Here is a 23,274-nt window from a genome sequence, read left to right on the forward strand (position 1 = left end):
GCGCATCCACGACGTGTTCCATGTCAGCACCCTGAAGAAGTTCGTGGGCACGCCTCCAACAGCTCCACCGCCTCTGCCCGACATCCATCACGGTGCCGTTATTCCAGTACCTGCACGGGTGGAGCAGGTTCGTCTCGCCAGGGGAGTTCGCCAGGTCCTGGTTCATTGGCAGGGTGAACCGTCTTCTTCAGCGACATGGGAAGACTTGGATGATTTTCGCGAGAAGTATCCCGCCTTCCAGCTCGAGGACGAGCTGGATCTTGAGGGGGGGAGAGATGTCATGTGGGGCCGCACATACACACGTCAGCGGCGGGCCCGAGACATCCGGCGGACCGCTGAATTAGGTGGCTAGGGGCGGGCCTTGATTGTTGGCCCAGTTATTTTATATAAGTTTAGTTATCCTTTTATGTTGCAATTTATATTAGTCCCAAATAGGCTATTTAGCATAAGGAGGCATAGTTAAAGGGACATAAATATCTGTAGACACTTTTGATATAAGCAGGCAAGAATTATTATCTACAATCCCCTTTCTCTTCTAAAACCTAAGCCTGCGGCTGAGGGGCAAAACCTCGCTGGAGAAGACGGATCGCGGCTACGAACTACGTAGCCGAGGTCCAGCTACCGTAGGGCTTGACGCCCTTGACACCGAGCAACAACACCGGGCTAAACAAGACAGATACAAAGATCATGAAACATTCTAATGACAGCAGCACGTTCATCAGTCATCAAGCCTCACGCGTTGTTATATTCAAACAAGTGAATCTTTTAGGCAAAATGGTGCAGTCTTGAGATCCACCGGTTTGACTTACCTATATAAACTGCTATAAGATCAAGGAAGGAAGCAAGTTCATCCAACAGAAGGACAAAAAGTACAGCTGATTCCCTTATGCATCTCCTTGAAGCTGACTTGATCTGTACCCATCCCTCTCATACTCACCTTCCTGCCTATTGATGATGGGTGACTCCCTGTGCTTGGTACCACGTACGTAGGCGTTCAAGCCACATGTGCAGCCTCTGCAGTGACATCGACCTGGTGCGAGACGCTTCAGCGCTGAGCTCGTCTCGCTTCTGGTAGACGAGGATGCTGAGGCTGATGAGGAGCGCAAGGCCAGAGGTCAGGCCACTGATGAGGAACAGCCCACTGAAGTTGCTGAACCCGAGCCTGGACGAGTTGATGCCATCGCTACTGCTCCCACAGGCTCCTGGGTTGCCGAACCATTTCCTCTCTATCCGCGCCATCTCTTCCTGCACTGCAGGTGTCATGAAGGCCTGGGATACGTCATGCACCATGGGTGACCCTATAGGGAAAGCCTAAAATATACAATGAAAATAAAATAAAACACTGTTCCTTCTACATAGGAGTATGAAATACCAGATTGATTAGTGAAAAGACTTACAAACCCAAAGCCTCCCAGCCTGTAGGTCGGGCCAACCATGGTGTATCCTTCACAGTACTTTGACAAGAAGATCTTCAGGTAGGGGTTTTCGTCAAATATTGCAGAGACACCTCCATTTTCTGATCCCATCTGTAGGGCCTCAGCATACTCCTCCACTGTGCCATAACCCAGCAAGTTCTTCTTATGGAAGCCCATTTCCTCCAGCCAGTACTTCACGGTAGAACCCCTTTGGTACCCAACGAAGTGACCATTTCTTAGAAGATCTTGCACGCTAGTCACTGTTGGCTGGAACTGCTGGAATGTCAGCATTGATGTCAAACTAGCCGTATAGCTTGAGGTCAAGATAAGCACGACAAATACCCATACAATCACCACAAGTCTTGATAGGTTGCTCTCCAGTTTCTCCTCTGAAATCAACATGTGATACTTTAGATCATCAGTTAACGAAGCATCTTTAGCAGCAAACATGGAGGAAATGCTTACTGTGGGAGAAGACAAGAGTCGAGAAGGCAAAGTAGAAGATGATGCCAAATTGCTGCCAAGGTGTGCCACGGAACTCAGGGTTTATCCGGTGCTCTATCACCCACACAACAAAACCAGTTAGGAAGAAGAAGGCAAGGCTGGTGATCCAGAGGGTATGAGTCAGTGGCTGCAGGAAGATCCACATGCTCCTGCTTGAATATTTCTTCAGTACCACGATCATTGACAATCCTATGTCGGTGTAGGGCATTGTGAAGGCCACCTTATTCATCCTGTCTGTCGAGATCGTCGTATCACCAACCACGGCATCAGCTTCCTGCAACCGTCACTGCAAGTTATCATTCACACAAATTGCTTCAAAATTTACAATGGTCATATTAATTACATTTGCGATGTCTACCTCTACACTAACCTTTTCATACACCAGATTGAGAATACTGTCATAAGTGCTAGTATCATTAAAGGGTACATATTGGTAGGCCACTAGATAGGGCAGATTCTTCATCAGTGCGTCAAAAACATCGATGCAGTAACCTGTAACAATAACACTGATGTTTGTTGGGTTGTAGGAAACCTTCACGAGCTGATCGAACCCATGTCTTGAAGGCACAATAACACGAAGCGGGCTTCCAGTTGAAGACACATCCCACCCTCTCGGAGCAGTTGCTAGATCACCTGGCCATAGGATTTGTTTGAGCCCTTTCTCATTATTGGCTTTTAAATTCTTAAAGATCCCAGATTCAGGTGTCCAGAACCCAACTGTCCTTGCACCTTTACCAATAATGTTAACGACCTCATATGTCGAGACTTGTAGCAGGCCATTTCGCAGCCTGAACCTCCCAGCCAGTCCATCAAATGTTGTGTCGAGCACTGCACCAAGAAGTGTTCTTCCAGGCGTTGATCTGGACACTCTGTTTCTATTGACTGCTGCAGCAAGAGACCATGCCGTGTCGTATGCCCAGAGAAGAAGCAGGCTTGGACTAGGAACACCTCGAATACCCGGATTCTCCATCTGGAATTTCTCTTTGAACCTTACAGTGAAGTTCATGATACGGTCTGTTGACTGGACATAAGGTCGGAAGGTAACAACCCCCTGCATGTCATCAATCCTGTCAGGACCAAAGCTGTCCACTGCACTGCCAAAGCCAGCGGTGGCTATCCAGACATAGCCATCAGACATCATATCAGCAACACTGGCCTGTCGGAAGAAGCGAGCACCAAGATGTGGGAGCATGTGCACAATAAACACCCGAGTGGAATTCTCCTTTAGGCTGTATACTACCGTGTCCAGGTAGTTCTCAGTCGCATCAATGGGCAAAGCTACACAATCTGTGATGAACGTGTTGTAACCCTGAAGGGCATAAACAAGCTCTGGGAGAATGCCAGCTCCATATGGTGAGTCTTCATAGACCAGGATGGCTTTCCGCCATCTGAACTTGTCAAGGATGGCAGCAGTCAGCTCAGCCTGGGAGGAGTAAATAGGTGCAGTGTGCAGAAAGAATGGTGCTACCGATGGTGTCAACGCAGCAGAGATTGGAGCAAGTGAGAGGACTGGTGTGAGCGTGTGCTTCCCAAGATAGGCAATGAACTCGGCTTCGGCTGAAGTCAGAGGCCCAATGATTGCTTGTACTCTATTGTTTCTGATCAAATCTTCAGCTGCAACACATTCGCATAATTCACACTAGTCCAGTCAATGTTGAAGAAATCAGATATGCATCCATTCTTGCTGACAGAATAGTTAATCAAAATTACATGCTGACTATGTATCAAAATAGCAGCTGCATCTTGTGCCTAGAGGATGAAGCCAGTTGTTCTTCCTTTATCTAAAAAAAATCATTCCTTGCTTTCCCTCCATTCACAGTTCTCTATTTCCCTTGTGTAGGGTGGTTTATTAATCTATAATCTTCCAACTAAATGTAGCACTGCACACTAATATTTTTTCTTTCCTTACTTAATTAAGCGGCAGAGCTCCTGCCTTTTATTTCAAAAAAAAAAACACTAATACCTTTTCTTTAAAAAGAGAGGAGGAATTCAATTTCCAATTTTGCATACTGCCTAGAGTAAAGTAATTGCTTTGCATTCCCAGCAAATAGCACATGGTATTTGTCACTGGCGAATGTTACAGATTTGCAGTTATGAAAGATCCATCCACTTATGACTTATCTGTATCTAGGGTTCATACTTCTTTCCACACAAAAATTTCCTAAACATTCGTCATCAGTTTACCATCTTTCACGTTTTCTTAGATCTTCTCAAACGTGAATTCACTCGTTCAAACAACGCTTCAAACAAACGCGCGGCTCACTACCTGATCGAGTTGAATCGATCTAATTAATGGAACAGCGTACCTGCTCCGTTGAGTTGCACTTGACAGTTGTAAGAACAGGTTGCAGAGGTAGAGCTCAACTAGGAGCCAAGAGGTGTGCGCATCCTGGCTCCTCCTCCGAGAGGATCAGCAGCAGCTTCCCGTGGGGATTGTGGAGCGTGGCGACGGCGCAATTGAGGTCGAACCGGGGGCAGTGGCAGCGTAGAGTCCATCAGCGCCTCAACGGGGTGAATGGGAACGAGCATGGCATGCAACTCTCCAGATGTCGCCGGCTGAACGCCGTCGAAGATGAGTTACCAGGGAGGGCGGGCGCTCGACGGCGGCGGTAGCAGCAGAGTGGAGCCGAACTTGTACGGGCGACGGGAAGAAAAGTCTTTTTTTCCCCCCTAGAGTCTCTTTTGAACCAGGTAACACTATTCCATTACCTCAGGTCAATATGATGAACAGGTTCACCATCAGTGACTTGACAAATCTACAAGGCCCTATATATTACCTTGATGCTTCCCTGATTCCTGACAACGTACAGACTACTCTTTGATAAGCAGGAATAGGTATATTCATTGCTAATTTGCAGGAACCGATGTACCAGTCCATTCAGATCCAGGCCAAGCTCCAACCTTTACTTTGGTTCTCATGTCTGAGGTAGCTGCTCTGGCTCTCGCTGGATTGGTCACTAGCACCCTTAATATTTCGGTTTGTACCTTCCTCTTCGACTGTGAACAACTGATGTACTTCATCAACTCTGATGACAATTCTACTCCTCCCGATTGAAGAATCAAGCCATTCACTCAAATCTTTACCAATCTTTCAAGGGATAACGACTTCACTTTGTCTAAGATAAGCAGAAGCCTCAACATTGTGGCTGATAATTTGGCTCACCTAGCCCTGGCTTCTTCTACTATAGGACCTTCTACTGCTATATTGTAATCAGCATGGTGAAGACCAATACCTTCTTTCACAAGCTCTACAATCTGTAGACTTGAATCATGTAACTGTACTTGCAGCAAGTTGTTGCTGAGGTTTTTAGTGGAAGTGTTAATTGCCAAAAAAAACTCTAACACACACTCCTTCCTAATTACTAAAGTCCTAATTACTAAAGATAGATATTTTTTAAAAATATCCTCCAATAACTTCTTTATTTGGTAATTTAAATATAGCCATCTTCTATTTTATATTTCTCGATGACTAAAGATGGAACAAGAATGACTCTCACAAGATATGAAAAAACGAGAGAGTGAAAAGATATAGAAAGCAATTTTGATATAAATAATTTTAAATAATAATTTATAGAGTGAGTTTTTTTTTAAAAAAATAGAGATGCTCTTATCCAATACTCGTAGATCCTCTGTAAAATCAAATGTTAGTTAACTTTTAAAACATTTGTTTTACATTAGAAGGTTTAGACTTTAGACGGCTGTTTTAGGATGACACAACGTCAAGAACAGAGCTCAAACAGATATTATTAAAAAACAATAAATACTTTTAAAAATTCTAAATATTATTTAATTTTGAAAAAATGCAATTCAAAATCTAAAAAATGGGTGAAAACACTGAAACCGGTACTTTCCTAGCTAAAATATTTTTTATGATTTTTTAAGATTAAATTAGATTTTAGAAATTCTACATAACTTTTCTTTGGAAATATCTCTATGCTCTTTCTGGATATTTGACATTTTGAATGTGTGAAGGGATAGAAGCAGATAGGCCATTTTAATGAGAAAACAATGGAGAAAATATAAATTTCATACGTATGTGAAATGATGGAAAAGGTACTAAAATACCGATTCAAATTTTTCAAAAATTTTCAAAGACATGGAATGGCATCAAACTAATGGTTGAAGACGAGATGATCGCTCCAATGAGCCAAGGATTTGAGGGAAAAAAACTAAGGTTATTCGATGATGTGCTTAAAATGTAGTATCAAAAAACTAGTTTTAGAATAAGAGATGTGAAAAACTACAGCTTAGAAAAGGGATGAGTGAAGCTTTTAAAAGTCTAAAAGACTACAATTTTTAGTAATACCATGGTTTTCAAAACTACAAAAACCTTTACGTCTAAATACCTTATAGGTTTCAAAACCAAAGTATCTCATAAAACCATGGTATTTAAAAAAATACTTTACATCTAAACAAGACCTAGTGTTAAACTTTGCTTGTATTTGATAGGAATGAACTCCGCCATCTAAAAAAATTATACGAGAACACAAGAAGTTTTAATTTAGAGGATTTGATGATGACGACAATGCCCTTTGTGGGTCCAGAAGAGGAGAAAGAGACAATCAAAGCTCGGTAGAGCCTCAGCCTTAACCAGACGAGTTTTAGGACCTATTTACTCTCCTCTAAACATTAAAACTCTAAAAACTTTAGAGCACTTTAGTTCATTTTTGAGGCCTAAAGCTCTAATGTGAGGTGGGATAAAGTTTAGAACTATCTTTAGACCACTTTTTGGAGCTCTAATGTTTAGGGCTCCTTTGGATTACAGGAATTTTAGAGGAATACTGTTGGTGAAGAAAAGTTTCCTATCCTATGGTTTGGTTGAAAGCACTACTACTATTCCATAGGATTCTATGTGTTGATTCCATAGGATTTCTAACATCCACTCATACCTCTTGAAAAAAAATTCCTATGCATGAAGTACGAGGAGTTAAATCCTAATCCTAATACTAGTGATGGTCCATTATGGCTTGTTCTACTCAACCTCAAAGAGAGGAAACACATGCAAAGCACACATTTGGTGTTATTTTTATTTGATCTTGATATTCCTGCAAAAGTGAATCCTCCATTTTTCTTGTGCCCCAACCAAACAACCTTTCACCCAACATTCCTATGTTTTACAATCTTCTGCTTCATGCATGCATCCCTATACTATTCTTACATTTTTTTTTTCTATTCATATGTTTTTCAATTTCTGCATTGCAAAGGAGTCCTTAGAGGAGAAGAGTTAAAAGAGTTAAGCTCAGCCTTAGAATCATCTAAAGCCTTGAGGTTAATTTGTTTGTAATTCGAGCTAAGACGAGCCCAAACATGGGTAATTGGTGATCAACTCTAACATTTGCTGACCAAAGTCTATCTAGTATAATTGGGCTTCGTGGTAGACCATAGGGATTTGGACAAGGCCGTTTGACAAGAGAATAGAAATTACACCTCACGTAGTCACAGCTAGTAGAACGCATGAGCTTACTTTTGTTAAGGTCCTGTTTAGTCAGATTTTTGTTGGCTCCTGCTTTGGCTCTGGCTCTAGTGCACTGTTGAGTACTGTTAAATCTACTGAGTTGGGGGATGAAAACTACAATAGGTCTAGAATGAACTACGAAGAGAAAAAGCTTTCTCTGGCTCCGGCTACAGTGCTGGGGGATTAAAGCGCCTGATGTATATAGCAATATAGGTCTTGTGACACTTGACACAAAAGCCAGGTTAGTACCAAATCTTGTCTATAAATTGCAATGAGCAAAATGAGAATGGGCCGAATCAAAATTTTGTGCTTGCTCATTTTTCAAACCAAAGTACCTATATTCAAATTCGGCTTTTTGCAATTTGATTTGCTTTGTTACTGAGGCCTTGTTTAGTTTCTAAAAAATTTTGCAAAATTTTTCAGATTCTCCGTCACATCAAATCTTTAGACACATGCATGGAGTATTAAATATAGACAAAAATAAAAACTAATTGCACAGTTTGGTTGGAATTGACGAGACAAATCTTTTAAGTCTAGTTAGTTCATGATTGAACAATATTTGTCAAATACAAATGAAAGTGCTACTATTTCTATTTTGCAAAATATTTTGAAACTAAACAAGGCCTGAATGCTTAATAATTTCAAAACAGTAGACATGGGTGGGCTTACCAGCACGTGCTGCGGCGACGACATCTCCACGCGAGTCCCTCACAAGCAGGTCGACCCGGCGGCGGGAGTTGGCATGCGCAGAGTAGAAGTCGTCTAATGCCATGGAGATGCAGGTGAGGCTCTTCCTCCCCACCTCGCTCGTCAGGTCCAGCACCACGCCGACTCGCACGGCGGCCGCCGCCGGTGGCAGCTCGGAGGCTGAGGCGGAGGCGGAGGCGGACGGGAGCACGCCGAGGAGCAAGTGGAGGAGAGCAAGGCCGCCTGGGATCATGGACCGTAGTACCATTTTAGTTCACACTAAACAAACTAGTCGCAGGATCGGAGTTGCAGAGGCATCGTATTCATTTATAGTACTAGTAGCCATGCGTTCAAGTATTTATATTCCAACAAGGGCTGAAGTTTCCCAGAAAATTCGAATTTATAGCAGTAGCCACGCGCTTTAGAATTCCAGCAATGGTTGAAAGTTCCCTGAAATTCAAATCTATAGCGGGGGCCCGGGGGAGCACGCTGCAGTGGCGCTATCAGGATGAAATCGAAAATGTAACTTTTGACCGTAGCTTTACGTGATTACAGGCCTGTTTGCCATCGCTCTTCGCAGTTTCGTGTTGCTGTTGTGAGCTTTTTTTTTTGTCAAACACTTTTTTTCAAAATAGTTTATGAGTAAAGCTATTTTTTCTCCTCTGACATAAGTTAAGATGAAACTGAAAAATTTACTTATCCTAGCTCTTTCCCTCGTTCCTTTCTTTGATCCATGTATGAAGCTGTTGCTGAAACTGTTTTGCCAAACAACTTTTTCAAAACAGTACCTAAAAAGTTGCTCATAAAACTTTTTTCTAAAAAAATTGAGCTGTACCAAACAAGGTCCTAAATTTTCAACATACTGGATAAAAATCTTCCAAGTGGGACTGTAGGAGTATAACCTGTCGAATGTTCTTGTTCGACTTTGGACAGAATCAACAACCAACTGAAAAGCTATGATTGAAAGTATTATTCGCTGATTTGTTGTAATAGAAACAAAGCTGAATAACTGATAGATTTGGCAGATAAGGTCAAGCGAGCCATGGTAGGCAGAACAGGAGCGATCCTAATACTTTAAATGATTCCGGACATTTCAACACTGACCGAGCAGTAAAATGATACCAAGTTTTTAGCATTTCATTCAGTAACGGCAATCACCTCATCCAGCCCATGGATTTCTCTCTTTAAACAACTGCATTCTTTGGGGGGCAAAAGTGCCGCATTGCACACAGGACTCAGGAGTGGCAAAATAACTGACTTTTACTCCCTATAGCACTGATAGTACAACTATAAGATGAGAAATAGGGAGATCTCGTTGCTTCCCTTAAGTGCACCAACCTTGTTACTGGTGGTGGAATAGAGTTCAGAAAAAGCATTCAGTTATTATCTGATCAAAGAATGAAGTATAACTACAAAAACTAGTTAATCTGATGCTACTTGTGGGCATGCGACTCTACATCATGTTGAATTTTCCGTGGGGTTTTCTTTTTCTGCTTATACTTGGCATAAGAGTACCATACACCGCCAAATGTGTTGATCACCAGTCCAGTAATATTCAGGGCGTGCACTTCGACACCTCCCAACAGAACGAAACCGAGGGTCTGATGAGGAAAAATATGATATAAGATTACTTATTAGTTCTAGAACTTCAGAGCTCAATTGCATCAAGGGTTCCAATTAAAGGCCAAACTGATCATACACAAGTCGGCAAACTTACCGTAGATCCGACACCCTTGAGAACTCCTACTATTGTTGTAGTCAGAGCAGAATTCACAATTGTGCACCAGAACATAGTGAAATTGAGAACGATTCCCATCACCAGTGAGATAGCAAGAATAACACTGAATGTCAGAGAGTCTGCCTGCAGTTCAAGAGTCACCAGACAGTGCAACTTAAGATAGAGGCATATAACAAATACTTGATGCAGAAACTGTAAGAGTACTATGTATTATGTTAATGAATCACAGCGAAGTGTGACACCATTTGCTTCAGAAGCTCTGGAGAACTATCTTTAATTGTCATTCTTGAGTTAAAGGGGTGAAACAAGGGAACACACAGAGATTGCTAGCTCAAATGTGCTGGTGAAATTTTGATTATGCTGCCATTCATATCACTGACCTTTGCAGATAATACTGTAAGAGAATGGGGGAATTCTCCTGTTGCTATAATGAGGAAAAACAGAAATGGAAGTGACAATATGCTGTTGTAAAACATTAAGTCCACTGAGGAAAGACCATCCTCAGCACCTGATTTCTCCACCAGAATCAAATACATAGTCTGCATGGTGCATACACATTCAGCTGTCACATACAAAGATACAGAACCTTGCCTAAAAAAACCCTTAAAAGATATAGAATAAATTTCTAAGAACAAGCCAGAGTAGAAATAAAATAACCTGGAAGAAGACTGATGTTAGAGCCATGCAGTATCCATATAGGTCAAAGGAAAAATCTCCAAGTGCTGCAATGAGGACACCAGTGGCAGTGCAGATAACTGAAAGAATGACCTAAAACAATGTTGAATGATCAGGATGTGGCGAACAACAATAGTAAAGAGCTATTAGTTCCCTAGGGAGAAACAGTGCATTTCCCTAAAGTTGACTTTTAAGTTGCAAATGATGAAATTTCAAAACAAGAATGTATGTTTAAGGAAGTGCAAAATAGACTAAAGAAATGCACTCCAACCTGTGTTGGTGGCTTCCCCTTTCCCCTCATGCACCCAGCCACCAGCACAGCAAGAGGAGTGATCCTCTTGATTGCAATATACATTGGGATGTTAACCCCTTTCAAGCTTGCCAGAGCAAATCCCACATTTGCATTGTAGAAAATTGACACTGGAAGAAGCTTCTTCGCGGTTACCAAGCTGAAGTCTTTTCTTTTAGACATCCCTAGAACTTGACCAAAATGTATCAGAAGTGCCGTCGCTATTTGCTGCAGAAAGTTGCGTTGAAATTGAACAAAACAATCAGACTTAGTGAAACATAGAAGCATGCAATATTTTCCCGGCCATGATGCTCAGCAATACCTGTAAAGTGAGGAGGGTCATGGAGTGGACATACTGCATAAGAACTGCTTTGTTCACGAAAACCATTGCCATAGATGCGACTCCATAGGAAAAGGCAGCAGCTAAGCTGCAATAACATATGTACAGGGAAATGGTCAGAACTTCCAATGCACTCCAATCTGGTCTGAATCAGTAGCTCTACACAAAACCGTTTTTTTCCTTTTCTCCTGAAAAATGTCTACTCTAGCATCAAACCATTACTACTTTCTAAACTGTTCATGACCCTAGTAATAAAAAGAAGATGGACATAGGCAATTAGCCATTCTTGCTAAAGTTGAACTTGATACTAACTCCTAAGCGAAGTGAAATCTAGTAGGTTCAGTTTACTATGATGAAGCACAAAAGAGCGTGTCGTTTATTTTATTTATTTTGAAACGAGTGTGTAGTTTAATTATGCCACCACATCAAGCGGCCAGAGAGTCAGATAGTTGACTGCATACATACAGTACCAATGAAGGAGTAGGACTTTATACGCTATTATATTCCAAGTTGTGACGAAATTGCTAACGAACCAACCAGTTTGTTTCTTTCAGTAATGAAGGACCTCTAAAATCCAATGCCTCTATGCTACGAGCACAATAATCTGCAAACGAAGCAGAGGATTAGGCTGCCGAACGCCCATGGAGATGGTCTTGCCTGAAGTCGGGGCACAACCAAATCAAATCCTTATCCAGTTTGTGTTGCCTGCCAATCTGACGACCCAAATGGCAGCCGAAGGGGAAAAATTATACGAGGAAACGCCTTCCCCGCACGATTCCACCATCCAAAAATCAAGCAAGCATTGAACTCCTCCTCAAAGCGCCGCGCGAAAACCGGCACGGCGCCGCCCGCGCGGTTGCCACCCAGCTACCCCCACCACGTCCCTCCCGTCTCCAATCACGCGGCCGGCGAGGAGAGTAAAGCAAAGCAGGGCAAGGCGGGGGGGTTGGGGAAGAAGAGCGGGAAGCTTGCTCACCTGAGGATGGAGCTGGGCTCGCCGGCCTCCGCCCCCATCTCGCCCCTCGCGCTCCCGAGACAAGCCGCGGTTGCGGGTGCTCCGTGCCTGTCCGGGCGCGCGCTACATGGACCGGCCGTGCCTGCCGACGCGTGCGGGGCGGGGCGGGTCTGTCTCTGTGTGGCAGTAGGGATGGGGGTGTGGCGCTAGTAATAGTATTGGTTAATTAGTTATTAATTTATATGATTAGCGGGATGGCGATCGAGGAGGCAAAAGCACGCGCGAGGAGCGTGAGGACGAAGGCGATGCGCGCGCTCTTTTTCGCGCCCAAGCAAGCTTTCCATGGAGACTGGACGACTAGTGGACAGTGGAGAACGCAGAGCTGCAGATCGACACCGATCCATTTCTGACGGTAGATTAGGGATGAAAGTGGTGTGGATAATTCTCCGAACCGATCTGATCCGAATCCGAATTTTGAGGATATAGAGAAGAACTTTTAACATCCGTGCGGATACGGGTAATCCGAATCCGATTGTCTGCGGATACGGGGTAGGATATGGAATAGGTAAAATCCGGCGGATATGGATTATCCGCAAATTTTATGGGGATTATCCGATGTTCAAAATAGGATATCCGAAGGTTTTCTCTTCCAAGACTAAAAAATTTAGGATTTTAAAAAGTTTGTTATCTAAGGACTTGTATTTTATGATGTGTTTGTTTAATGTTCTAATTTTTAAATTAAGAAATTTGCTAGATGCTATTATTTATTGGCTAATAACTTATTATATTTTAGTGGAGATATCATGTAAGGCCTTGTTTGGATGATGTTGTATTCACTTCAATCCATGTGTGTTGGTGTGGATTGAGATGAAATTTAGTTCAAGTTCCACTCCAATCCACCTCAACACATGTGGATTGATGTAAATACGACTACATCCAAACAAGGTCTAAAGTGTTAATTATTAGTGTGAGAGCAGCAACATGGAATGCAATGCAAGATTATTATCTATTGCCTATTCTTGTTCTGTACTAAATAAATTCTTGATAAGCATATAATTCTCTATGTATGCACATGTTACTCGACTATTAAAATCCGTCTCCAATCCGTTTCCGCTCCATATCCGTACCAGTTCCGACTACCGAAAAAAACCGTATCCACATCCGCATCCGTGTATTATCCGCTCCGCACCGAGTCCGACAAAGAAAAGCGGATTAGGATATGGGAAAGGTATTACCCGCACCGATCCGATCCGTTTTCATCCCTACGGTAGATGGCTTGACTTTCCTGGGACTTTGCGGGCATAGCGGAGATCCATGCTTAAGCCCTGTTTAGTTCCTCACCTAAAATTTTTTTATCCATCCCATCGAATCTTTGGACACATGAAACATTACATATAGATAAAAAAATAAACTAATTACACAGTTTAGTTGAAAATTGAGAGACGAATCTTTTAAGCCTAGTTACTTCATGATTAGCCTTAAGTGCTACAGTAACCCACATGTGCTAATGACATATTAATTATGCTTAATAGATTTGTCTTGCAGTTTCCTGACAAGCTATGTAATTTGTTTTTTTATTAGTTTTTAAAAACCTCTCCCGACATCCTTCCGACACATCCGATGTGACATCCAAAAAATTTTCATCTACAATCTAAACAGGGCCGGCACACACACGAACAATGGTGGAACAGTGGAACTGTTTAAAACGGTTCCTTCCTCCGTGTGCTTGCAAGATGGAAATGGGAAGAACCACAAATTGCTCTTTATTATATAAAAAAGAACGGCTTTGATTACCTTTTCATATAAAAAAAGGGGCATTTGGCTACCGGACATGCAAAGTGGCGCGCATTAGCTGAAAGACATTTTTTCATGTAACACTCACCACCAAAACAGTTGCTATTTGTAAACCATAAGGCCAATGACTATGAAATTTTAACAGCAACAAGATATGATAGTTATCTACAAATCATCTAATACTCACTTCCATAGAAAATCTTGTTAAGGACATGAAATCATGTCCACCAGCAACCTTAACAGCCATGATTTGCTGGTGGACATGATTTCGTGTCCTTAACGAGATTTTCTATGGAAGTGAGTATTAGATGATTTGTAGATAACTATCGTATCTAGTTGCTGTTAAAATTTCATAGCCGTTGGCCTTATGGTTTACAAATGGCAATTATTTTGGTGGTGAGTGTTACATGAAAAAGTGTCTTCCAGCAATGGTCACCACTTTGCATGTCCGGTAGCCATTTTTCCCATAAAAAAAATAGCTCCTAACTTCTCTGGCTCTTTTGTTAAAGCTAGAGTGGTGTAGCAAAAATAGAAAAAAGGAAACTTCTTCTTTTGCCTCCTCATATTGGTGCCAAAGATGTCAAGGATTTTCTCCTCATCTATAAAACAAGATGTTGGCCCCTCAATTTAAACCAATTATTTTTTTTACGCGGCAGCAGTTTATATGTTTTTATGAATGAATAACAATTTAGCATTATACAAAATTAATGTACATCTCTGTTTAAAGCCCATATTGGTGCCAAAGAATACTGATACGAAATAAAGCAGACCGAACTACTGCTAAACTGTTACACTTCCAACAACACTGAAAACATCGACATCTCAGAATCAAAGTAAAATATGATTTACAAATATACATCGACATCTCAGAATCAAAGTATATAAAATATAATTTACAAATATGCATCCCCAGGGCCCAGGCACAGCGTCCCTGTCATGCGTAGTTGGTTAGTTGCTAGTTGCTACAGATGTTACTATGTTAGTGGAGTGGAAGGGGCGGCGTACGATAGTTCCAACATCTCAGACAATGTTCATCTCAATCGTCTTCAATGATTGTGCAGGCACTGAGTCATCATGCACTGCACTAGCACTAGCACCACAGTCTGCGCAGCCGACACTTCTGCTGCTCTTGTGGCCACCTTGGTGATCACCGTTTGTGGCTTCAGGATGGGGGTGATCAATAAGGACAGAAATGTTGTCCGTGGTGTTCCCAAGTGGACGATATTGTTGGTCGCCAGGGATCGTGCTGCTGGCGGTTTGTACTGCATCAGCATCTTCAACTCTGGTCAATCTGGCGTAAGCCAACTTGGCGATGCTTATCAGCAGCATCAGAGAAGAAACAAGTCCACTAACCAGGAAGAGACCAGAGAAATTTCGCAGAGGGAGAGGTGTATAATCTGCCTTGGTTATGGTCAGGGATGCATCATCAGCTGTGCTTGTGCCCAGCCATTCTTTTTCGATTGTTGAGCTCTCTTCCCCTTCAGTGATCTCCAAAATTGCGCCGGAAAGATTATTCACCAGTTGACAATGACATGAATTGAATACCTAAATGTAAAAAGTAAAGACATATGGCATTATTAATCAGGATAGCTAATTTATTCCCGCAGATACTGAAAACATGCAGTTTTCTCTTGAAGAGTCAATAAGAACGAGAATGAGCAGCTTACAAAACCAAAACCAGGGGTTCTGAATATTTGATCCTGAATCTCGAATTCGTCCTTGTATCTTGAGTCAGAGAGGAAAGCTTTTAGATAGGGCACCTCATCAACGATAGCTGACACACCACCATTCTTGGATCCATTCCTCAAAGCTTTAGCATAATCATCTGCTGAGTCATAAGCTTTTAACTTTTCTGAGGTGAAAGTTCTATGACTCAAGAGGGAGTGCACAAATGACCCCTTCTGGTATCCAACAGAGTCGCCACCCTTCAGAAGTTGGTTCAGATCCTTCACCGAAGGCTGGAGCCTATCTGCAGTTAACAAGGATGACAAACTTGCTGTGTAACTCTGTACCAGGACCAGCACTAGAAAACACCATATCACCACAACAAATCGTGACAATGGGCTTCTAACAATTTCACCTGTGAATCGAATAAACATGATGATCATTTATGAACTTTTTTAGATAGTGGAATGAGGTTCCAGCTGATTATTTATGAACTGTTGTAAGAAACTAAACTAAAGAAAACAAAGTTAAGCCCAAAATGCTGACCGTGAGAAAACGTCAGAGTGGAGAATGCAAAGTAGGCAGCGGTACTGAACTGTCCCATAGCTGATCCTTGGTACTCCGGATTTTTCGGTCTCTCAATCATCCAGATAACAAACCCAGTGAAGCAGAAGAATCCTACGGTTGCAAACCAAAGCTCCTTGCTTAGTGGGGTTACAAATATCCACTGGATTGGATCCGATCGGTCACGGCGCACAAGTAAAGCCACGCCCGACTGTGTGTATGGCATTGTGAAGTCGACGGTATTGATTCGGTCAGAGGTTATGGTCACATCACCTGCTGCTCCGTCCAGGTACTGCTAATTTGTTATTGTTCCAAGAAAATCAGAAGAGTTACAAGAAAAGGGAAGATTAGTGGAAACAAGTTATAATCTTATGAGTTAAGACATAGTATTAAAGTATGCAATGGAGCCATGCAGGAGTGATGCACTCACCCCTGAAGATACGCTGCATACTAGATCGTCATAAGAACCGTCGAAAACACAATACTCATAGTGTGGAGGGTCCTGTAGCTTCTTCATAGCAACTTCAAAGACAACAATGCTGTAGCCAGTGATAATTTGTTTCTTGGTACTAGAACAAATATCAGTACCATTGCAATATAAACAAGGATCGGAAACCTTCACAAATTTTTCAAAACCAGGTTTTAGTGGCACGCCAATCCTCAGTGGCTTCGTAGTACTGTCACCGCACGCCTTCCCCAAGTTTCTTTCCACTAATAATTTTCTGGCATTTGTGTTCTTGGATTCTGGATTAAGTGAAGGTTCAGGGTCAAGTATCTTGTCACTCCCTTTAGATGTCATTACTGGATCTTGCCAGAACACAGGTTCCAGTTTCATAGTCCCAGTGACGACTGACTTCTGAGGAGTTACAATGGCTTGAACTTGGCCATTACTGATTAGGTCCCCGGCTGCATAAAACAATGCATCAAAGAATTATTTTAATGAATAAATACCTTTTGAGAAATCCTAAAAAGATACATGTGACAATTATTTCATAGAAAAAGAAATTGTTCCCAAGAGCAAAGAGGCAAACGGCAACACAGTGGTGCTCCATCCTGCAGATGGCCAGGCAGGGCCAAGGCTAGGCTATGCCATTGCTCCTTTTCACCCCTTTTTTCTGTTCTATGTAACTGTTGCTAAGCATATGTGTACCGCGGTATACTGCTATGCTATGTAAGTCACACCCGACGAGCCGTTTGGGGCTAAAATAAAAAAGTTTCAGGTGGGGAACGCCTCCCCCCGTTGACCGTCAAAAAAAAAGAAAGAAATTGTGTCCCCATTAGTTTAGGATGTTCCTTTGTTGAGTACATAGGAATTGTTTTATTTCAAAAAAGGTTTTCTTTATTAAAAAAGGAGGGAGGAAGAGGAACCGATAATAAGGGAGGAGGAAGAGGAAGTGAGAATAAGGAAGGAGACAGAAAAACTGTTAACAATAATAGAGGATGCAAAAAGCCCAAAAAGAGGACTAAATCTCTTGTTTACAATCCTTTTTAAATAGCTAAGATAAGAATAACCATGCCGTAGCAACAGGTATATTTTAGATAAGATAAGAATAAAATACATTCTCATCACCAAATCGAGCACTACACAGGTTTATTAGAAACAAGCAGCAGCTGGGCATGTTTTGGACAAATTTATGCTTCGTTTTGAAAGCCACTGCACATCTACAATTCCAACAACAGGTATTAAAAAAAAACTTCGAAAGCACTGCAAATCTGCAATGCCAAAAGGGGACATGGTCCAGTTTGTAAACCACCAAATTTCGTAACTTGTATGCACAGGTGGCTGCTGTTTAACGGACTGTTCCCTGTTCATCTCTTCCATAAGAGATGCAGACTCTGCAGATAGTTCTTTCCTAGTGGTAATGAGCTTGTCAATTTCACCACGAGCCTGCTTGTATTTCCCTGCTTATCACTTCAAGCTCCTCAAGGTTATGTGCCAAAAGCCTCCGGAATTCAACTTCATATAACTCGAACTCATTCTCTATAGACAGATGGGTGAGGGTCAGGAGCGCGCTCACCAGCTCCATGCCTAGGGAGGTTAGTCGCCGTCGACCTGCCACGCTTCTGCTCTTCCTGCACTCTCGCCCACGCGATCGCCTCGCACGGCCCCGCCTGCGTCGAGCAGCACACGCGCGGTCCGCGCCATGCCTGCGCCCGCGCGCCGCGCTACCTGTGCCTGTGCGGCGCGCCGCCCGCGCTCGCCCAGATCCCCCGCGCCGCCGGTCCTCCGCCGCCGCTCCCGTCTTTTTTGTTCGGGCACCCCTGGCCTTGTTTATTTAAAAAAAAATTGCAAAAAAATTTAAATTCTTCGTCACATCGAATCTTGTAGCGCATGTATGAAACATTAAATACAGATAAAAATAATAATTAATTACACAGTTTTACTGTAATTTGCGAGACGAATCTTTTGAACCTAGTTAGTCCATAATTAGATAATATTTGTCAAATACAAACGAAAGTGCTACAGCGTCCATTTTATAAAAATTTTTAGAACTAAACAAGCCCAAGTTTAGGCGCTGTTTAGTCGCAAAAGAAATTGTAAAATAGCTATTATAAATTTCGTTTGTATTTAATAATTATTGTCTATGGACTAAGTATGCTCAAAAGTTTTGTTTTACAAATTATAGATAAATTGTATAATTAGTTATTTTTTATTTATATTTAATATTTCATACATGTATCGTAAGATTCGATGTGACAGAATCTTAAAAATTTTGCAAAATTTTTTACAACTAAAAAATAACTAATTGTATATATTATAACTATTTTGCAAGATCAATCTTTTAAGCGTTTTACATACTTCCAAGGATGCCATATCACATAAAATAAAATAAAATTTGAATTACAGAGAGTTTCATTATGTGATTTTAAAAGTATTCAATTTCAAGACTCAGATACAGTTGAGAACTGTGCCAAGAGAAACTTATTTCTTCTCTCTTCTTAGACCATTTTCAGTAGGGGTTTTATGATCCAGTTTCTAACACATCAATATTTTGGAAATAGTGTAGATGAATTTCATCTCCACAAAACTCTTACCACCTCTCCTTATTAATACGGTATCACATCAGCCTATTTAATATCCATAAAACTCTAACGGAACACCATTGAGACTGCTCTTACTGATATGACACCATACTAATAAAGAGAGATGGTAAGAGTTTTATAAGAGTAGAAAGAGTTTTTTGGATAAAACTGGGTCATGAGTCATGACACCCCACTGAGGATACCCTTAAATACACTGTCATTTCACCAAAAATACCTACATAGCACCTATTAAATAAAAATAAAACTCACTTGAAACTCTTATTAAGACCGGACTTAGGCTATGATTTGACAATATGGCGCTACAGTGAAGCTACAGTAAACATATGCTAATGACGGATTAATTAGAATTAATAAATTCATCTCGCGGAGTACCGAAAACTTTTGTAATTTATTTTATTATTACTATTGATATATTTGATGTGACACTATATAACAGCCGATATGACACCTCAAAACTTATATTCTGGATTTAAACGGGCTGCGTGAGGAGAGACGAGACAGAGTGGGACCGTGTGGAGGAAGAGATCGATAAAAGCATGACCGCCATTTCATGTCGGTCTTTTATTGGTTTTTTCTTATTCTTTTAAAATCATTTATTTCATCTTTAGGTGATGAACATCAAATAAGAGGTGTTTCAAAATCGCGATGGTTCGTGAAGTTAAAAAAAAGGTAAAATTACAATTAGACTTTTGGACAGAGGCGGAAACACCGTTCTCCCTTAAACCTATTGCTCTAGTGGTCAAGGGCAAGATGGTCTCTTGCCAAGCTCATTTATTTGGTATGAAAATCATTTAAATTCTTTATAGGAGAGAGTAGTTATGTTGTTATTTTACTTGATTAATGCTTTTTGTTTTTTTTGTCTCACTAAGTTTAAAAGAAATATTAATATTTAGAAAATACATAGGAGAGAGGAGATTGAAGACAAATTAATGCTTCTCACAATAGTTGCTTGCTAGAGTAGTTAATTATTCTTGTTAGTAGTCACTAGTTGTTAGTAGCTCTCTAGTGTAGTTAGTTGCTAGTCGCTCTTGCATGGTGTTGTGATCTATAGATTAGGAACCTTTGCTAGTAAAATTATGTAGGGGCTTGGTTGGGTGAATTAGAGTTAGAGCTTGTTATTGTTATTAGGATCATTTGTTATACTAATTAACGTTGCTCTAGTCTTATGCTTTTGTAGAAGAAAATTTTATAGGTTACTTACCCTCTCTAGCCATCTAGATCCTTTCACCTATGTAGTACATGGTGAATGGTAACAAATACACCATGGAACACTATCTTGCTAATTGGTTCTACCCTTCTTGGGCACCTTTGTGAAGAGCTATAACAATCCACAAGAAAATTCAATTCATGAAAGCCCAATAAGGATGGAGAGATCATTTTGTGTTGTACTAGCTTGATTTGCCATGGTGAGGCATCCTGCTAAAGGAATAAGGACATCATATGGTAAATAATGATGCCAGCGATCATGCATGGAGCACTAAATATAGATAAAAAAAAACTATAGTTTACCTGTAATTTACGAGATGAATTTTTTGAGCCTAGTTAGTCCATGGTTAGATAATAATTGTCAAATACAAACGAAAATACTACAATACCTAAAACTTTTCATTCCACCAACTAAACAAGGCCTCACATATCCCTTAACACTAGTGAAAGCTTGATAAAAAAGGTGGAATTTGTAGGGTAAGAAAAGAGAGTTGATTGGTTCTTCCTCTCTCCATCTTCTTCATACTTTTCTTCCCTTAAGTTTTTTTTTTGTGACTATTCTTCCCTTAAGTTTATAGCCAGTGGGAGAGGCATGATTCAAGCGTACATAGAAAACCCTTCAACATAGGAAATCATGTATGCATGCCCACATGTTATAGTAACCATATATTGACACATTAAACAAATATCCACAACCAGAATATTTAATTTCTCCTAGTGAGGTGGGGTCCTCCTAGCGTTTTGGTATTCAAAATTTAATATAAATTTTTCCTACTAAATACCTCCTAGTGACATTTTTATATACTATGACTAGTAGCAGTGTTTTACTACTATCTAAAAAGATGAGAATTCCACCATTTTAACAGTGATCTCAAGCTAAGGTTTCAATTAAGCACACGTTAAATATATGGATAGGCGACGCAAAGGAGAAAAACTTGGTAGTGATGGAAATATACAGGAATTGGTAGTCTAGTGTATATCCTCAAACTTTCCTACTCGTACGTATTACTGTTCCAGGCCCCTTGAATATTTTCCGAATAAGGCATTGTTTAGTTCACCCCAGAAGCTAAAAACTTTTCAAGATTTCTCGTCACATCAAATCTTGTGGCACATGCATAAATATAGATAAAAACAAAAACTAATTACACAGTTTACCTATAAATCGTGAGATGGATCTTATAAGCCTGGACAATAATTGCCAAATAAAAACAAAAGTACTACAATACCAAAAACTAAAAAAATTTCAGAACTAAACAAGACCTAAACGAAAATGTAACACTTGGATTCGTTATTACCAGCTGCATGCACAGTTGTCTCCACCCGCGTGCTGCCGTAGCTCGAGTTCTTCGCCTCCGGTGCCATGGAAATCCCGGCGGCGGCGGGTCTCCACCCCCCGACGTCGTCGACCGGCAGTGTCGCCCGAGCCACAGCCGTTGTCATGAATACGAGCGACCAGAGGAGAGCCGCTGCAGCAGCTCCGACGAAGAGAAAGCGTCGTCCTCCTATTTGCCTCATCGACGATCTCAAATAAAAATCCGGCAAAGTTCTTACCGTCTTTTGAAGAACAAAACGATCTCAAATTCACCCCACTTATGGTTGGTTTGGTTTTCAAAGTCGTTTGAGACTTTTGAGGTACGAGTATGATCGCTGTACAGCACACAACAGTTGGTCTAGTGTGTGTGTGTGTATATATATATATATATATATATATATATATATATATATATAAATATATATATGGTAAATTTTCTCTACTCCCTATGAGTAACTACTCCCACCTAGATTTACAGAACTGAGCCTCCTAACGTGGTGCTGGGGATTTCATTAGCGGGTTAAAGAAAAGAAGTGGACCCGTTAGTATTTTGAATATAAATATGTAGTTATCAGATCTGCTTTGCCCCATCCGTAATTTTCCGATCGGGACAGAAACTCAGCGGTCGCCCTCTATTTATGGTGGAGCACGACTGCACGAACCCTCCAAAATCTCCCCATGGGTAAAGGTAATTATTAATTTAACGAGGAAAAATTAATCTCTGATTCATTCTTGTTGATATGAACATATAGTAGGTGACAGGGACGACGTCGATTTTGTGATATCTGCCGATTAAATCAGTGGAAGGGCAAAAACCTTCTTTCGTTTCATCACCAGGCGGCACTCGCTTTCTTCGGCGATGACTATAGGCTGCTGAGATGGATACAAGGTCGGCGTCTCTTCTCCGGCGGCGGCAACTGGTCACCAGCACCAGACAATCAGGTGAATCCGATTTCTTACTGCAGTAATCGATTTATTTATTCCAATCTAAACTCCTTGCACCTTGCAGATTCATATTTAATATCTTTGCATATTGCAGATCCGAATAGAAGACTTATCATTGCAGATTGCAGATCCTGTTGATTCCATTGATCTTGTTGCTATCACATTCCTACTTAAATCAAATCATCTGACATCTTCTCGCTCTCTCATTGTATCTGGCGGCGGCGACATCTTTGCTTCTCTGCACTTGTCGTCGACAGTCACTTGAAATTAAAAAAAGTATTTCTAGATATGTTCCAGAGAAGTGTATGTTTAGATACTTTTTCAAAGAAGTGTATGTTTAGATACTTTTTGAAAGAAGAGTATGCTCAGACATCACACAGAAGAGTATCATCGACACTCTTTTTATAAATTATAAGGTTTCATTCGATACTTCCTTGAATATGGTTGTATCACTGGGTACATTTTTAGACTATAGTAGTGGCAATACATTGTTCTACATTATTTTTAATAAAGTTTGTTCTATATTTTTCCGGTACAATTATATTTCATACTACTACTACTATATTATAATTTTTTTCTAAGAGTAATGTAATCTCATTACTCAGCCATGATGTATGTAAGTATACATACTCCCAAATAATTAAACAATTTTCAATGTATATATACATACTTCCAAATAATTAAA

At 40.9% G+C, this 23,274-nt stretch overlaps 3 protein-coding genes across 7 annotated transcripts; all 3 read right to left on the minus strand.

The window, feature by feature from the left end:
• LOC110430731 (glutamate receptor 2.9-like) lies at window positions 689-8,359 on the minus strand. 3 transcript variants are annotated; one of them, XM_021448600.1, is made up of 5 exons: window positions 8,044-8,359; window positions 2,290-3,533; window positions 1,881-2,193; window positions 1,398-1,804; window positions 689-1,250 (listed from the first exon to the last, which is right to left on the minus strand). In XM_021448600.1, exons 1-5 carry the CDS (start codon window positions 8,327-8,329, stop codon window positions 1,227-1,229), a joined length of 2,274 nt encoding a protein of 757 aa, XP_021304275.1. In that variant the 5' UTR covers window positions 8,330-8,359; the 3' UTR covers window positions 689-1,226. The 3 variants fall into 3 exon arrangements, with proteins under 3 accessions (XP_021304275.1, XP_021304274.1, XP_021304273.1); XM_021448599.1 differs by having other exon boundaries at window positions 689-1,269; XM_021448598.1 differs by having other exon boundaries at window positions 689-1,311; window positions 8,044-8,358.
• On the minus strand, window positions 9,178-12,247 carry LOC8077286 (UDP-galactose/UDP-glucose transporter 7). Its single transcript, XM_002437943.2, has 7 exons — window positions 12,080-12,247; window positions 11,086-11,191; window positions 10,746-10,991; window positions 10,457-10,567; window positions 10,180-10,338; window positions 9,779-9,922; window positions 9,178-9,662 (listed from the first exon to the last, which is right to left on the minus strand). Exons 1-7 carry the CDS (start codon window positions 12,115-12,117, stop codon window positions 9,495-9,497), a joined length of 972 nt encoding a protein of 323 aa, XP_002437988.1. The 5' UTR covers window positions 12,118-12,247; the 3' UTR covers window positions 9,178-9,494.
• LOC8065436 (glutamate receptor 2.8) lies at window positions 14,657-18,357 on the minus strand. 3 transcript variants are annotated; one of them, XM_021448979.1, is made up of 6 exons: window positions 18,100-18,357; window positions 16,512-16,987; window positions 16,064-16,373; window positions 15,520-15,932; window positions 15,206-15,397; window positions 14,657-15,114 (listed from the first exon to the last, which is right to left on the minus strand). In XM_021448979.1, the coding sequence occupies exons 2-6, from the start codon at window positions 16,914-16,916 to the stop codon at window positions 14,899-14,901; spliced, it is 1,536 nt and encodes a 511-aa protein (XP_021304654.1). In that variant the 5' UTR covers window positions 16,917-16,987; window positions 18,100-18,357; the 3' UTR covers window positions 14,657-14,898. The 3 variants fall into 3 exon arrangements, with proteins under 3 accessions (XP_021304654.1, XP_002437989.2, XP_021304653.1); XM_002437944.2 differs by having other exon boundaries at window positions 14,657-15,397; window positions 15,520-15,821; XM_021448978.1 differs by having other exon boundaries at window positions 14,657-15,397; window positions 18,100-18,356.

This window comes from Sorghum bicolor, chromosome 10, assembly GCF_000003195.3.
Source record: "Sorghum bicolor cultivar BTx623 chromosome 10, Sorghum_bicolor_NCBIv3, whole genome shotgun sequence".
Lineage (NCBI taxonomy): Eukaryota > Viridiplantae > Streptophyta > Magnoliopsida > Poales > Poaceae > Sorghum > Sorghum bicolor.